The sequence below is a fragment of the Vanacampus margaritifer genome, chromosome 7 (genome assembly GCF_051991255.1).
Source record: "Vanacampus margaritifer isolate UIUO_Vmar chromosome 7, RoL_Vmar_1.0, whole genome shotgun sequence".
In the NCBI taxonomy this organism is placed as follows: domain Eukaryota; kingdom Metazoa; phylum Chordata; class Actinopteri; order Syngnathiformes; family Syngnathidae; genus Vanacampus; species Vanacampus margaritifer.
In genome coordinates, this window is record NC_135438.1 from 5,029,431 (window position 1) to 5,044,681 (window position 15,251).

Genomic DNA, 15,251 nt, shown 5'->3' on the forward strand with positions numbered 1-15,251 from the left:
AAGTATTTCCTCGGCATTTTGCATAATGACATTGTTGCCTGCTTTACTACTGCTACTATTAGCATACAAGGGATTCCTCACATTCTCCTTGTGCATTCTCCCCGCACGTTCCCTTTCAACTGAAAGTGAAGCGGTATTGTCAGAAATGTCACAACAAAGAGCGGAGGAGGAGGAGGAGGAGGAGGAGGAGGTGTTGCCCAGTTTCAGGGGACTGTCTGCAGGTGTGTCGTGGAAGGTTTGGCACAAGAAACAAGCCCGGGCAAGCTCTCGGGCCTCGCCTCCCGAGAGTTCACCCAGCGGCTTCTAGTCCTTATAGCTGAACAGGCAAGACATCGGCCTCGGAGTAAACCAGGCACCGCCGTAACACGTGTCACGAGTCTATCTTCCCTTTATCTCCGGGTGAAAGCACTGTATCTCCAGCTCCATTTGTGCGAGTGGACAGCCAGCTAGCGAGAGAGCAGCTAATTAGATCACGGCCAAGGCAACCTCTCACTGACTGCCAAATGTGATTTGTATTCCTTTTCATTGGACTGATTGGATTAGACTTTTGGAGCTGAGATCAGTTAAGGGTGCGGACTAACCAGGTCAAAAAAAAGAAACAATACAATACAAAAACGTGTGACAGTATTAGAAAATGGGTGGCACTCTTAGCAGTCACAAATCAGCCCACAACTAAACCACATTAGGTATCCAGCCATCCATTTTCTTTCCTTGATCTGGGTTTGGGTCACAACTTTTGCTGGAATACCCAGACATCCCTCTCCCCTGCTACTTGGTCCAGCTCTCCCGGGGGAATCCCAAGGTATTTTTTTTATTTTTTTTAGGAGAGCCGGGAGCATTAGTCTCTCCAGTGTGTCCTGGGTCATCCCCGGGGGCCACCGCTCAGTAGGGGATGTTCCTGGAACACCTCACCAGATGCCCGAGCCACCTCATCTGGTTGTACTTATTGACCTATCTGTATATCAGAGTTTTGTCCAGGTAGCAATTGGAACTGGACTCCTTTGAAATCTGGATAGAGTTGTTTAGTCTCCCACTTCAGGTCCTGAGTGACAATAATATCCGAAAACTTCAATGTCTTGACTATGGCCACAGGGCAGTTGGACACCGTTAACGGCATGGGGATGTTGCCAACTTTTACAGGCAGTGTGAAAGGGGCTTCTGACTCGAACTGGAGAAAATGCCTTGTTAACTTCACCCCCCCACACCATTACATGACGATCAGTGTTCTTCAGAACTGCAACATGGGGAAAAGGAGGAAAATTAGAGCTTCTACAGGCAGTATAATCATACTAGGCGGGAACAAAAAATAAAGTGATCATGTACAGTAACGGAGATTTTTTAGGTCATGTGCTTACTTGCACCTGGTGCGCTTCCAGATGAGGTTGGTAAACCTTGGTCCAATGCTAGAAAATTGCTGGGTCAGCTTCATCCCTCTCATCTCATTCTGTGTCTATACCATTTTCAGAAAGAATTGGCCTATATATATATTTTAAAGATTTTATTTTTTAAAGGTGATATTCACAACTAAATCCACTCTGCTGTAAATTTGTGATACAACCTCTGAATCCGGAAAAATAGGCCTGCCGACATCATCGTCCCTTTCAATATTGGAGCTATTCAGACTGAAGAGCAACATGGAAAAATTAGGACTTCTACAGGCAGTGTGAAAATGCCTTCCGATGTGACCTCTGAACCTGGAACACATCCCAGTCCACTTCATCCTCTGCATGCCGTGTCTGCTGTACCTTGCATGCTTGTCATTTTAGACCATTTTAAGTCTTTTCCATTGGTTTGTAGTGAAGCTCATGGAAAGTCGTCGGGTGCAGTATTTGGCACGTGGGTGTTGTTTAGTGGAGTAGTACCTTGATATTTTTGGTCACCTATCTCATGGGGGGGGGGGCAGGGGTTGGCGTAGGTGTGCGTTTTGTGCAAAAGTGCTGCACGCGTCGCAGGGGTTAGGGTGGGCAGTTTTTGCCAAGAAGAGGCAGTATGTGTTATTTTCAGTCCATTGTGTCTACTTCCTGTGGGTCAGGGGTTATTGGAGCAGGGTGTTGCAGACTGGACAGGAGTAAAAAGAGGAGGGGAGGGAAGTCAGTGCAGTCGGCAGGAAGCGTAGCCACACTCGACAAAAAAAAAAGGGGGCTGGTCGGAGGCTCTCCCGGCTGTGCTGCGTTTTTCGCTCGGACTAAACTGCAAATCCAAGGAACCTTTACGGAGATAACTAGTAAGTGATGCTCTGTTTTGTCTCGTGTACTTAGTCATTTGGACTGGTCCATCTGCAAAGTTGTGAGGTTATTCTTTAACCCCAGTTTGCAGTGCTTGAGGCAACATTGTTGAAATTGAAGCCATGTTTTAACCCCGAAGGCAGAATTAAAATTGGCACCATTCAACGTTGCATATCAAATTGATCTCATTAAATAATCTGCTACCCATTCATACAAAGCGGGCAATGACTTTTTAACGCCTTGTTTATCTTGGTAGCGCGTGGCTAGTCTCATGCGACCAACCTAAGATCTCCACCACGTGAGATGCCGTCGAACCTCGTGACTCTGGAGGCAAAACCCACATTTGCAACGCTTTTTCTTTTAAATCCAGTGGGCAACGGTGATCCTAAATATGCACCTGTCTTAAAAAAGTCATTTATATGTGGTTGTGCTCTTTGTCCCATTCATTTTTTTGGTGTGGTATTTAAAACAAACACTGTGGTTTTTGTGCTCATATTAGCACTTAGCCGATGCTTTCACAGAAATCCAAGCCTCCACAAATTTGCCTTGACAGAATATATGGTCGCATTCTATACAGAAGCCAGCATAGCAGGAGATTGACACCCCCAACCTTTCCTGTGTCAATGCTGTCTGGCCAGTAAAGCGACATGGGGAAATAGGCTGAAAAATGACGGCTTCAGAGCATCTACTTCCAAATCTGAAATATTGCCTGATCATCTTCAATGTCCCCCATTCTATCCATTATATCCAAAAAGCAATAAAAAAAAAAAGTGTTTTTTTTTTTTTTTTTTCAGACTATGTGTACCTATACTAACTACAAAGTCAGAATTTTGCTGGGTTAATTAAACGGACTGAAGTTTATATAGAACAGCAACATAGTCAAAGGAAGAAATATGAAATAAAGGAGCCATTAGCTGTAGCATTTTTAGCTAAATGTAAGTCGCTTCTAAAGATAGTACCTGACTGTCCCCATTAACACGACTACAGTGACAAAAGGAGGCAAAACAGGAAACTTTTTTTCTGTGTGCGCGTGTGTGTGTGTGTGTGTGTGTGTGTGTGTGTGTGTGAGAGCGAGAAACAGATGACCAGGAAGATCAAAACCGCTAACAACGTGGAAACTTACACAAAGGGATGTTATTTTGTCTTGTGTGTGTTTTTCTTTTCCTCTTAGGCTCTTTCACAACCTGTGCGCATGTTTCTGGGATTGCTGCAAGGGTCGTGAGGGGGGTGAAGGGGGGTGGGGAGGGGGGTGGGGGTGCTAACTCCGTTAGTGCTTAAGGGCTGCTCCGATGTGACAGCGTCGGCCCATGTTAATGTTTAAGCCGGAGTTAATACTTTACCCTCACGCTTTCTTGAGTGCCTGCAGGTTTTTCGGGCAAGTCAATGGAGGACAATGCGCCCAAAAAAAACCACAAAAAAAAACAGTCGTGCCTTTGAACATCACGAACACTCAACTAATCTTTTGTCCTTCCTCTCAGTGTCCTCCTCCTCTGTTTCATTTCTCCCTCAGTCTTCTCCTCCCCTTATTGTCTCGTGCAACCAATCTAACGAATGATATGGAATGATTACATGACAGTGAGAGGGGCCTAGCCCCGCCCTTCAAAGATGAGAGAGATTCGCGCAGTGGCCTCCATTGACCGCGCAAACCGTTTGGATTAACTCACGCTGGTACTTGGGAGGCAGTGTTTTTCTTCTTGACGAGAGGACTGAATTCTGGTAAAAATCTGGAAGTTTTGGTGGAAAAGCTTTGTAGCATCGTTGGTGCTGCACTCAGTCTGCTAAGGTTGAAAGATTCACAAGGACGGGGTCCCACTCGTGGTTTATGACTAATTTCTGGCCCCTTAGGTGGCAATATGACCCAAATTCGTACTTGAGATGAAACATGCCATTAACAACTTAAACGAATGCTGTAGTAAAGTCATAATACATTCTGTACATTAAACAAAGCAGATCACCATGCACTTTTTTTCTGGAACTTCATACCACACTGGCATGGACGCTATGTTTAATATTCTGAACATTTTTGCCTTGTTTATTGTGGAGACTACCTTTTTTGGGAGAGAGAAATTCATTAGCTTAAAAGTCTAATTGCCTATGTCATTTAAGGTGTGTTTTTGAGAAACATGAAAAAAAAATTCAACAAACAAGAAAAGTCCAGTTCCCTCGATTCAATGTTTGCGTATAACCAAGAGCTGGATGATTGATAATCTACACAGAATCAGATATAAAGTAAAAACAATCTTCCGGTCATCTTCCTCGAAACATGTAGCGGCAATTTCTGGTCAAGGTGGTTGAGTGAGAATTTCACAGCTGCACATGAAAGGCGGGGCGACTGCGGGACTGTAACCTGACAGAGGGTTGTGGCTGAGGTGTGGGATCGAGTGTAAGATAACAAGTTTGTTTTGATTGCAGTGGCTTATGGATCCATACATTGTTGATGCGCAGAAACCGAATCCTCGTTGTTGCCCCGCCGTCTCACGGTAGTAATTCTAGCCGGTGTTAACATAACCGGGCCTTTTTATTGCACGTAAACAAACACACACATGTGCGCGCAGTCTTTGCGTTACACACCGGCAGATGCCAGTTTATTTCTGGCAAAAGGCGAGAATGCAAGAATGTAACCTCCATAGAAATATGCCAGGCCGCATAGCACGAGTGCTGTTTTTGGTCCGGGGCCAACTTGTTTGGCCTCGTCGCCTTCGCTGAGGCGGCGGCTGCTGCTTGAGAGTGCACAAAACTCTCCGTTTGGAAGAAAGACACACAAAATGTGACTATTCACATTTCTTAACTGTGTTTGCCATAGGAAACTGTTCAAGTCACCATCATAAAGCTTTTTATTGCATGTACAGCCAAAGTAACATTTAACGTTCCTAGCAGTCCTGTAAGTGTTAAAAGAAAGTAAAACTACGGACGCTCCCCAACTTACGAACGAGTTACGTTCCGAGCGATCGTTCGTAAGGTGAATTTGTTCGTAAGTTGCTTCAGTGCTATATTTTGTATTATAATTTATGTTTAAAGAGAATAAGTACAGTACTGTACTACGTATGTTAGAGAGAGAGAGCGAGAGACACACACAGTATGTACATGTACGTAATAAGATAAATAAAATGAAGCTTAACTCTTTGAGTGCCAGACGTTTTCAGAAAAGGGATGCCGTGGGTGCCAGCCGATTTAAGCATTTTTGACTGATCTTTCAAGGTCCACAGAAAATTATGTGTTTGGACTATGGAAACACACATACTACCAAATGAAAGATTGGACTCTCATCTTTCATCAGAAAAAAAAAGTTTGTTTCTACCTCATTCCGTTTTTCAGTAATCAACAATAGAAAATGGTTAGTTTCACCTCTGTTTTGAAACAAACGTATTTTAACATCTTTGGCACTCCTCCATAGGATTTTACTAAACGTTATTTAACGTTTTTGGCAGTCAAAGAGTTAACTTACTTTTGGAAGATGTACTCGATGCTTAAGGATTTGATGGAGGAGGAGGAGGAAGAGGAGGATTTTATATCATGAGAGGTTCTTTGTCGTCGCTGGAATGGGCTTCAAAAGTTACTTCCTCCTCCGTAACTTCAATGTAGGAAGAAGTTGAGGGTCGCGGAGAAGAAGATGAGGGTTGATGAGTATCTTCCTTGGAGGATTTACTAGAAACTGGCCGAAAGAAGCGATCTAACGCCGATTGCACAGTTTTCTTCTTTTTTTCATCATAAATGATGCGGTAGCACTGTATGGCATCATTCAATTGATTTGCAACCTTTTGTGCAACGATGGCTTTATCTATGAGCGACAGGCGTTTCTTCTTCTTCCTCCTCCTCGACACGTTGCTGAGCCTCCAATGCTGGGTGAGCTCTCACAGCGCCAAGCGTCGGTTTTAGCGGCGGAAAGAAGCACTACAGTACTCGGAAAAAGGCGCGCAATACAAAATCGAACTTACAGCATCTCTTTCCGAACATTTTTTGACATGCGCGCAGACATGTTCGTATGTACCGTTGTTCGTGACTCGAATGTTCGTAAGTAGGGGAGCGTCTGTACTCTTGACAGTCACGTTTCCCGCTTATCTAGAGCAAGAAGCCTGGAAATCCTTAATACGTTTTAACGTAACGTTTAACGAGGCCATAATTATGCTTAAAAATGTCCCCATATTGCTTTCATTAAGAATGCCAAAGATACAAAAAAAAGTATTTTCCTGATTATCTCTTTGACTGCCAAAAACGTTAAATAACGTTTAGTAAAATCCTATGGAGTGCCAAAGACGTTAAAAGACGTTTTTTTTCAAAACAGAGGTGGAACTAACCATTTTCTATTGTTGATTACTCAAAAACGGAATAAGGTAGAAACAAACTTTTTTTTCTGATGAAAGATGAGAGTCCAATCTTTCATTTGGTAGTATGTGTGTTTCCATAGTCCAAACACATAATTTTTTGTGGACCTTGAAAGATCAGTCAAAAATGCTTTAATCGGCTGGCACCCACAGCATCCCTTTTCTGAAAACGTCTGGCAGTCAAAGAGTTAATCATCAATCTAAAAAATTGTTAAACAACAATGACCACACATACAGTAAAGGAGTGTAGTTTAGGAGCATATATATTTTGCTTCAGCAAGTTCTATTTCCTGCTTCATGGTTATCATTACACCTACAAAAAAATCTAATTTTGCAACAGAATGTTTTTAATGTTGTCATTTTCATGTAGAAATCAGGTTAGTACAGCATATTGTAAGGGAAAAAAAAATAGTTTTCTGCCTTTGCATAGTCATTGCAGCACTTTAAAAATAGATGTGTTCTTGCTTTGTTTCTTTTGGAACAAGCAGGATTCTCACCCTTTGCTTTGCTGACCTGTGTGTGGGAAGGCGGGAATGTGTGATTTTGTTTTTTTTTTCCGGAAAATTCATTATTTTTTCTCTCTCAGAGAGAGACGAGGGATTAAGATGCTTCCTCTTGACATGGGAGCTGCTTTGGATGATATTCGATACGTTATGAAGAAAGAAGCATTCGTTTAGCTCTTAATGTAGATTTGCAAGCTTTAGCTATGCTTATTATCACGAGTGGCTTTGGCCTCCATCCACATTTCTATTCTGATAGTACAAAAATGTCACACACACGTCTCAGCGTTTGTTATGATAAACCATTATTAACTTAACCAGGGTGGGTATTGTTGTTGACATTTGTCACATCTTTACATGTTCAATCAGAATTTTGACTGCCTCTTGTAATGGATCTGTGTTCCCTAATCAAGTGTCCTTCAAGCATACGTTATTAGGTTGTGGGATTGTGCTGATTACATCAAACAGGAAGTCAGGTCATCAACTGTGCGCACCCTCTCACCCGCTCTGCGCTGCTTGATAAGTTTAGAAGGTGTAAACAAATGCCACACCACTACAATGTTAAACGGCCAAAGAAATCAAAGATACACATATAGCAGTCTTAGCTAATAAACCGTGTAGTCTTATGCATTATTTAAAAAAAAAACAAAAAAAACAAGACAAAAACTTTTTGTCTTATTTGTTAAATCTGTCAGTAAGACTCTAAAGAAATACATGGTTAAAATAATCTGTGAAAAAAAGTGTGCCCATGGAAATTATTTTTTGGTGTTGCCCTACTAGAATAAAGTGTAACTGCACATCCACTACAGTAGATGGCGGTGGCGCTCTCATTGCTAGAGAGTGTGGCATGGAGGAGTATTAGCTCCTCTGAAGAGATTTACTTACAACAATGTCATAGAAAAAATATATTATTTTCAGTTGCAGTGGATTGTTTGGGGGAGACGTGAAACATTTTCTTCTTTTTGCGAGGCGAGAGGGGTGCGTAACAAAAAAACAAAACAATTGTGAAGCACTGTGGTAACACAAAATATATATTTGATCCGTTTGAAATTTGACTTTTTGTGAGTCCGTGCCTTTCCCTGCGTGTGCCAGATAAATGATTGACACCTTGCCAGTCACTGTCTCTGTTTGGTTGTTTTTCCTTGCTTTCCTGAGTTTGTGGGAGTTAGTCTTCACTACATGTGCATATACACAGTGTCTGTGTTTTTTTTTTTTTTTTAAGGCAAATAATAGGTAATGATATGTAAATGATATTGAAGTGTTTATAGAACAGTTTGTGGTATAAATTAAAATTATTAATCTCGGCAGTTGTAAATATCTTTAATGGTTGCGTCAATTGGGCTCTGTCCCTTTGGCGGTTTATATGCAGTTTTGTTTCCTCATGGAAAATGTTGGTCTAATTCTGAATTTAGAGGTTTGCCCTGCATCTACGTGAAGGCCACCTATCTTAGCAGAGCAAATCCAAAATGCTAACGTCAGTTTGAATGATTGAAATATTAATGACTGCGGTGCACGTCTTCCATGGAAGTCCCCCTCTGGCTTCCCGCAGACAGCGAACGGGTAGGGGGGAGGGGGTGGTATGACGTGGGGCGGCCGAGGGCCGTTGCACTTTTGCCCACCAGTTAACTGCCCCGCGCGGCGCTCGCTGGATGTAAAAATAGCCATCCGCGCAAGAATCCCAGTCATGTCGCGCAAACAAAGACGGATTTATACAAGTCGCGGCACCGAGTACAGACGAGCTTTTGTCGCCGAGAGGCCGCGAGCGCCAAATGTGACGTGCTTGCCACTCCCCCCCCCCCCCCTTGCAGAGCGCTCTTTGTTCCCGCGCAGACCTAGTGACCTGATAGTCAGGGCGTACTGGAGGCACCGTGCGTACTTGTTTACTGCAGTCAAGTTGGATTGCTGTGTCATGGAAATGCTCCACAGCACAAATACAGCCTAAACAGTCGGTTCCATGACGCCGGTTAAACCTTTATCAGTTGTACAGTGAGACTTTTTCATGCGTCATGTTACGCTAAACACGGTCCAGCCAATTTTATTGTTCGGTGAATCTGGCGTCAGGGGGCCTAATTTGTTTTCAAATTTCTGATTCAACGGACTGAATTTTGGCATTACGTTCCTGATTATGCACACTTGACGAAATGAGTTTATTGGCATAGGCAAAAAATAAACCCTTCTCACCGAATTCCCTAGAAATCCTCTTTAGTCAAAGAGCCTTCACTTCACGAGTAATCATTTTTCGACATTGAAATGAATGGAAATTCCATTTATATTTTAAAAATAGCATTCTAAAGCATTGTACTTTGTAAAAGCATATAGTAACAACTAGGAATAGGCGAGCACCGATACCATGTATCGGTATCGGCCGATATCAGGTCAATTTCATATAATTTCATCAGGGATGTGATTTTTCCGCTAATTCGCGGAATTCCGCTTTTTTTTTATCTCCCCCACCCCCCCCCTCCCTCCAAAAAAAAAATTCCGATTTTTTTTTTTTCTAGTACTGTAGTTCATTGTCTATGCACATGACTCCGACAGATAACATCTTCTGCTATAACAAAGACATTTGTGGTATGCTCTAATATGAGTTACTTTTCATTTGGTCATGATATAATTATTTGTTCATGAAATTTGAACTCTTAAACATTATTTATGTGTTAACTTAGTAATCACATTAGTTAGATATGATGATATTCTCAGTGATAGTTTTTAAAAGCAAAGGCAGTCCAATGTTGACTGATTTTGAGTTGACTAAAACTGCCATTTTATATTGGATAGTTCAATATACATTGAAAATTTATGCTGTTGTTTTGTCTTTCTTTGTCATGTGAGTGCATTGAAAGTACTTAAAAACACGGACAACCCATGAGCTCCGGGGCCCTGGACCTAGCTGGGTGCCAGCGGCCCCCAGACCCCCGGCTAAATTTTCAGATAATTTCACTTTGGTCAAATCACATCCCTGTTTCATATAATACAGAGACACAGTTATATAAGAGATCTTCACAGCTGCTCAGTAAGTTGCATTGTAATATTTGTCGTTTTTCAGACAATATAACATAAGTCGGCATATTAAACCTGTGAGTATTGGTGTATTGTCAGTCTACATGTGTTGGTGCACCAGCTGTGATCACATATCATTTACACAACAACAACATGAATATGAGGGATTTTTGTTTGTTTTTCTCGGTGGTGTGGCGGGAGGCAAGGGGACGTGTTTCAAATTTCATAACAAACTTTGCATCACTTACACGTTAGATAATAAAAAAGATATATTCTCAAGTGAACGCTGGCAAAATTAAAAGTATTTGACACCTCATTTATATTTTTTCTCCACATCACTCCATGTGTTTTTTTTTTTTTTTGTAGTGTGTATAGTGGACGATACTCTTACTGACACTTTCGGTGCTCTCTTTAATTTCCTGCTTGGAAGAGATACACAGCAAAGTTAATGCAAAAATAAAATCTTATCAACTGACCTCAAAATGCTGCCTGGTATAAGTCTAAAATTGTGTCTAGATGTTTTTTACCAACTGATTTTAACGATACCAACTATTTCATGTGTTTTTTACTCATCCACCTCCTGTTTTCTTTAATCCCAAGAAAATGGCAGATGAGTCAGTGTAGGTCACTTACCCACAGTCCAGATGGTCTGGTTACTCGGCGTTCTGCTTAGTGCTAACCGTGTATCCCCGGGTCGCCAAATTAAGCAAATGAACTTGGCTAATGAATGAGCTGTCGTAGTCAGCGTGTAACTAACTAAACCACTGTTGTATGTAGCATTGATTTTATACATTTGTGTGCCTTAAGAGCTCGCATCAGGTGCGCACATGGCAGAATTCCCCAAAGCACGGTTCCTAGTCGCAATATTTACTGCTCGACTTTGACCCCTCCTATTCTGTTTTGGCAACTTTTGGTCGGGTAAAAGGTGATCTATTTTTTATTATTTTTTTATTGAATCGGCAGTGTAACAGGATCATTCAGTACCTTTCTCACAGAACTTTGACAGGCGGCATGAAAGGGGCATTCATACAGAACAGCATCTGCCTCAAATAAAAACCAAATATCAAAATTTATAGAAACATGGTCTACGTATATAGAATTTTTTAACCTAATTCTGGTTACTTAATTCTGTCTGTTAGCGAGAGCCACTACATCGTGATAACTTACATTGATGTTTCTGCATTTGGCAATTTATTATTATATTATATTATTAGTATGGGATTTTTTTTAATGGGCTTTAGGTGAACTGATGAATACACACACGTTCGCACACACACACACACACACACACACGCACATACACATACTCACCCACATACAAAAAAAAATAAATATATATATATATATATATATATATATATATATATATATATATGTGTGTATATGTATATATATATGTATATATATTTAAAAAAAAAAAACATTTATTAAATTTTTTTAATTTATTTGTTTGTTTTTTTTAAAAAAAGGAGAGCAATGATGATGTCAAATCGAATGAACAATACTGAGCTCTCCTGGGGAAAAAAAAAAAAAAAGAACTGCATCATGGGAAAAGTCGGTAAAATGCAGACTTTTATTTGTAAAATGCTTTCCAACTGTCGAAATGAACGCGCGAACCAGCTTTCTTATCATTCACCATTAGCGCTTTGGCGGACAAGCATCAAATTTAAGAGCCTGCAATGAGCGATATGTTGTCATAAGCATTTAGTGCACTCTAAGTTGCATTAGAGCATCACAAATGCTCATCCAGGCCTTTTATCATTACATGGAAGATATTGGCAGGAAGTGCCTCATGCGTGATGACTTCCACATATTTCGTCGGCAAGTGTATTTTTAGCATATGCATGCTTTTGGATACCGTAGTATGTCTTCAACCATGGTGTCTTTACCCCTTGATATTGCATTCACTCTGATTCAAATTTCAGGCCCCGACAACGTGTTATCATAGGACTGGGGAATCGGGTAAACCATAGTCGAGGGTTGCGTTTCCACAACAGGATGTTAGTGACTGAAACAAAAAACACTGCTTTGAATCGTCCTACCAATGAAGGGGAACGGTTTCGATTTGACATTTTCGGGCTCTTTACAGTGGAAATGCTATACAGTAAGTACCATATCTACCTTGAAAGAAGGTGGATACGTTAATGGTTGGTTAGCAATGTGTCTTGCTCTGGGGCATACCCACTGGCTTTGGCACCCACCTGAAAGGGTACTGATCACTTTGGGTTGGAGATTTTGGGGATACGAGGCTTATGTCACTGTTGCTGCTTGTTCCTGTCACCGGTCCAAAGCTTAAAATTGTCTCAGTCTTTAAAGTTGTGATTTTTATGGATCCTCCGTGTCGCCCGTAGAGAGTCTGAGCTTGGTGGTGCTTAGTAGAATTTAGTTAGCGTCAACATTCCGTTAGCATTCTGGACAAAATTTGTCAGGATGTCCGCTTCTGAACCGCACCACCACAAAATGTCTCAAACCCGTTGAATCATGAACCCCCCCCCCCCCCCCCCCACCCTCATTAATAATGTGACTCAACTCAGTTGGCATCTCCCCCTGACCCTTCCTAACCTCAGACCCTCAATACACCCTCTGTTTTGCCCACCTCGGGCTGTGGGACCAGTGGATGGTGTCTTCCTGTGTTTTATCCTATCAGGAGACTGGATGAGACTTGGGGGGGGGGGGGGGGGGGGACGGTTTTAGGGACAGCTGCGATGCCAGGAAGAGGGGGGGGGGGGTGGGCTAGTCCACATCCTTAGTCCAGCATCGCTCCATGCTGTCCCATTCCCAATCCTGGGATAAGGCGAGCTCCCATGAACATTCAAATAGCTCGGGTTTGAGATTCATCAAGAAAGATGGAATATACCGAACAAAAAGCAAGATTGGTATTGGTTTCACATTCCTTAAGGATTCCCGGCAACAGGTATGTAGAGACCAGGGCAGTTACTTGGTGTCATATTGTTTTGGTGAGTGTTTGTGGTCATTGGGCGGGTGGTGGTGGTCTAAGTCCTCGAGAGGCCAAGCTTGGTTCAGATATTGAAGGTTTCTGTCCGCGCTTCGGCCCCTTTTAGGCAAGACAAGGCAGCTTTATTTATGTAGCTTATTTTATACAAGATCACTTAGTTTGCTTCACATACTGTAATTTAAGAATACCACATTTTAAAAGCATTTACAAATAAGAGTTAGAGTTATTTAAAAAGCGAAATAAAGAAATAAAAAGCAGCTCGCTAAATGTAATAAAAGAGCGTACAGTGCAAGAACAATATTTTGGAAACAATTATTTTGAAAACGCTTTAAAAGACCTTTAATCGTTATTTTTTAAACCTGAATTAAAAAGCATTTACGCTTGCTTAGGTTAGGGATGACTTAACTTTAGTTGCGGGTACAGTTCGGAAGTCGGAAGTACTAGAAACTGCATTCTGGTCTGCTTCTGTTTGACAACAGGACTTGTCATGTTCCTGAAATAAACAGTGACACACAAATAGAAAGAACACATGTCAGATGGCCCTTCATTGTTGTTTTGTGTAGCACATTTGGCTAACTTGTCTTTGTTGTGTGTTCGAAATTGTCACGCTATTTACCGCCACAGTCCCATCGAAAACACCCAGTGGTGGGAAAACCCATCACAGGACTTGAATTTCACAATACTTTCAAGACAATGCGCACGCATTTCAGGCAAATTAGGCCTTAGTACGAATCCATCCTGAAGGCCTTTTTAATTTGTATTTAGGGTGCATGAATCTGCGCGAGAAAATCAATGTGCGTTAGGAAAAAACAGTGTGAAAGCCCACAGATGGATGAGCGCTTCGAGCTCATCACCAGCATGCCAATGTGCCGGCGCTCTTTCACTCCTTATCTGTCTGTCATTTTGAAACGCGCTGCCGCTGAACCTCGACCGTTTGAATTGGTTTTGATTGACGCTGTCATCATTTGCATTTATTCAGAATATATTTCAAACACATTTTTTTGTAGCTCATTTTTAAAACCGTTTATTGGTGTTTCATCTCCTTTTTGCATTAAAACTTGTGTCTGGTTTATTTTTACACTGAAGTTGCTAAATGTCTATTGTTACCTCACAGTTCAAGTTGTTTTGATCAGACCAAGCCAGTCAGCTACATTCCCTCGGCTTCTTGCCAGGCTGCCCTCACTGTAACCTTAGCTCTATGTCCCCTTTGCGTCCCCAAGCAGGTAACTTGACCTAAAAGGGCCGCCGTGTCATGTACCGGAGAGCAGAGAATGACGCTCCCCCTTTCTCCACACCATAACAATAACACAAACCTCCCGTGTGAATTTTTGTTTATGTTTACAAATGGAAGCAAACCGTACATGTTAAATATATTTAAAGGTTCCACAGGTGTTGGGTGTAATAAATTTGAAATAATAAATAATAATTAAACAAACAAATAAATAAATAATAAATAAATAAACTGTGTTTGTGTTTGTGTACCACTTACTTAGGGTATGAGAGTTTAATATCAGGATGATAGCAACGACATCATCACACTTAACACTGTATTGCTTAAATCAGGGATGTGATTTTTCCGCTAATTCGCGGAATTCCGCTTTTTTTTATCTCCCCCCCCCCAAAAAAAAAATTCAGATTTTTTATTATTATTATTTTTGTTAGTAGTTCATTGTGTATGCACATGACTCCGACAGATAACATCTTCTGCTATAACAAAGACATTTGTGGTATGCTCTAATATGAGTTACTTTTCATTTGGTCATGATACAATTATTTGTTCATGAAATTTGAACTCTTCAACATTATTTATGTGTTAACTTAGTAATCACATTAGTTAGATATGATGATATTCTATTCTCAGTGATAGTTTTTAAAAGCAAAGGCAGTCCAATGTTTTTGAATGTGACTGATTTTGAGTTGACTAAAACTGGCATTTTATATGAGATAGTTCAATATACATTGAAAATTTATGCTGTTGTTTTGTCTATTTCTTTGTCATGTGAGTGCATTGAAAGTACTTAAAAACACGGAAAACCCATGAGCCCCCAGACCCCCGGCTAAATTTTCAGATAATTTCACTTTGGTCAAATCACATCCCTGTTAAATGCATGATGAGAATAAAGACAGATACATGCACCTAACAAATTGCAAAAACATTTAGTTTTGAATATTAAACTGTTGCATTGAGCGATTTGGTGGTTTTCTGTGTTTAAATGGAAAGCGGACCATCCTAGGTCTTTTTGTTTTG

The 15,251-nt window shown here is 41.1% G+C and overlaps 1 protein-coding gene across 11 annotated transcripts in view; it reads left to right on the forward strand.

The window, feature by feature from the left end:
- The window catches only part of gab1 (GRB2-associated binding protein 1), a 54,600-nt gene that overhangs the window by 22,180 nt on the left and 17,169 nt on the right, over positions 1-15,251 (forward strand). The window contains exon 1 of one of the 11 annotated variants that reach the window (XM_077570585.1): positions 2,105-2,224. The exons of 8 other annotated variants lie outside the window; for them this stretch is intronic. Coding sequence is in view for 1 of the 3 variants with exons in the window: in XM_077570582.1 (XP_077426708.1) it covers positions 12,812-12,961 (150 nt within the window). In the remaining 2 variants the exon portion in view is untranslated. Of the gene's footprint in view, positions 1-2,104; positions 2,225-3,922; positions 3,942-12,802; positions 12,962-15,251 lie in introns of those variants that run through there. 2 more of the 11 variants (XM_077570587.1, XM_077570582.1) reach the window with 2 other exon arrangements.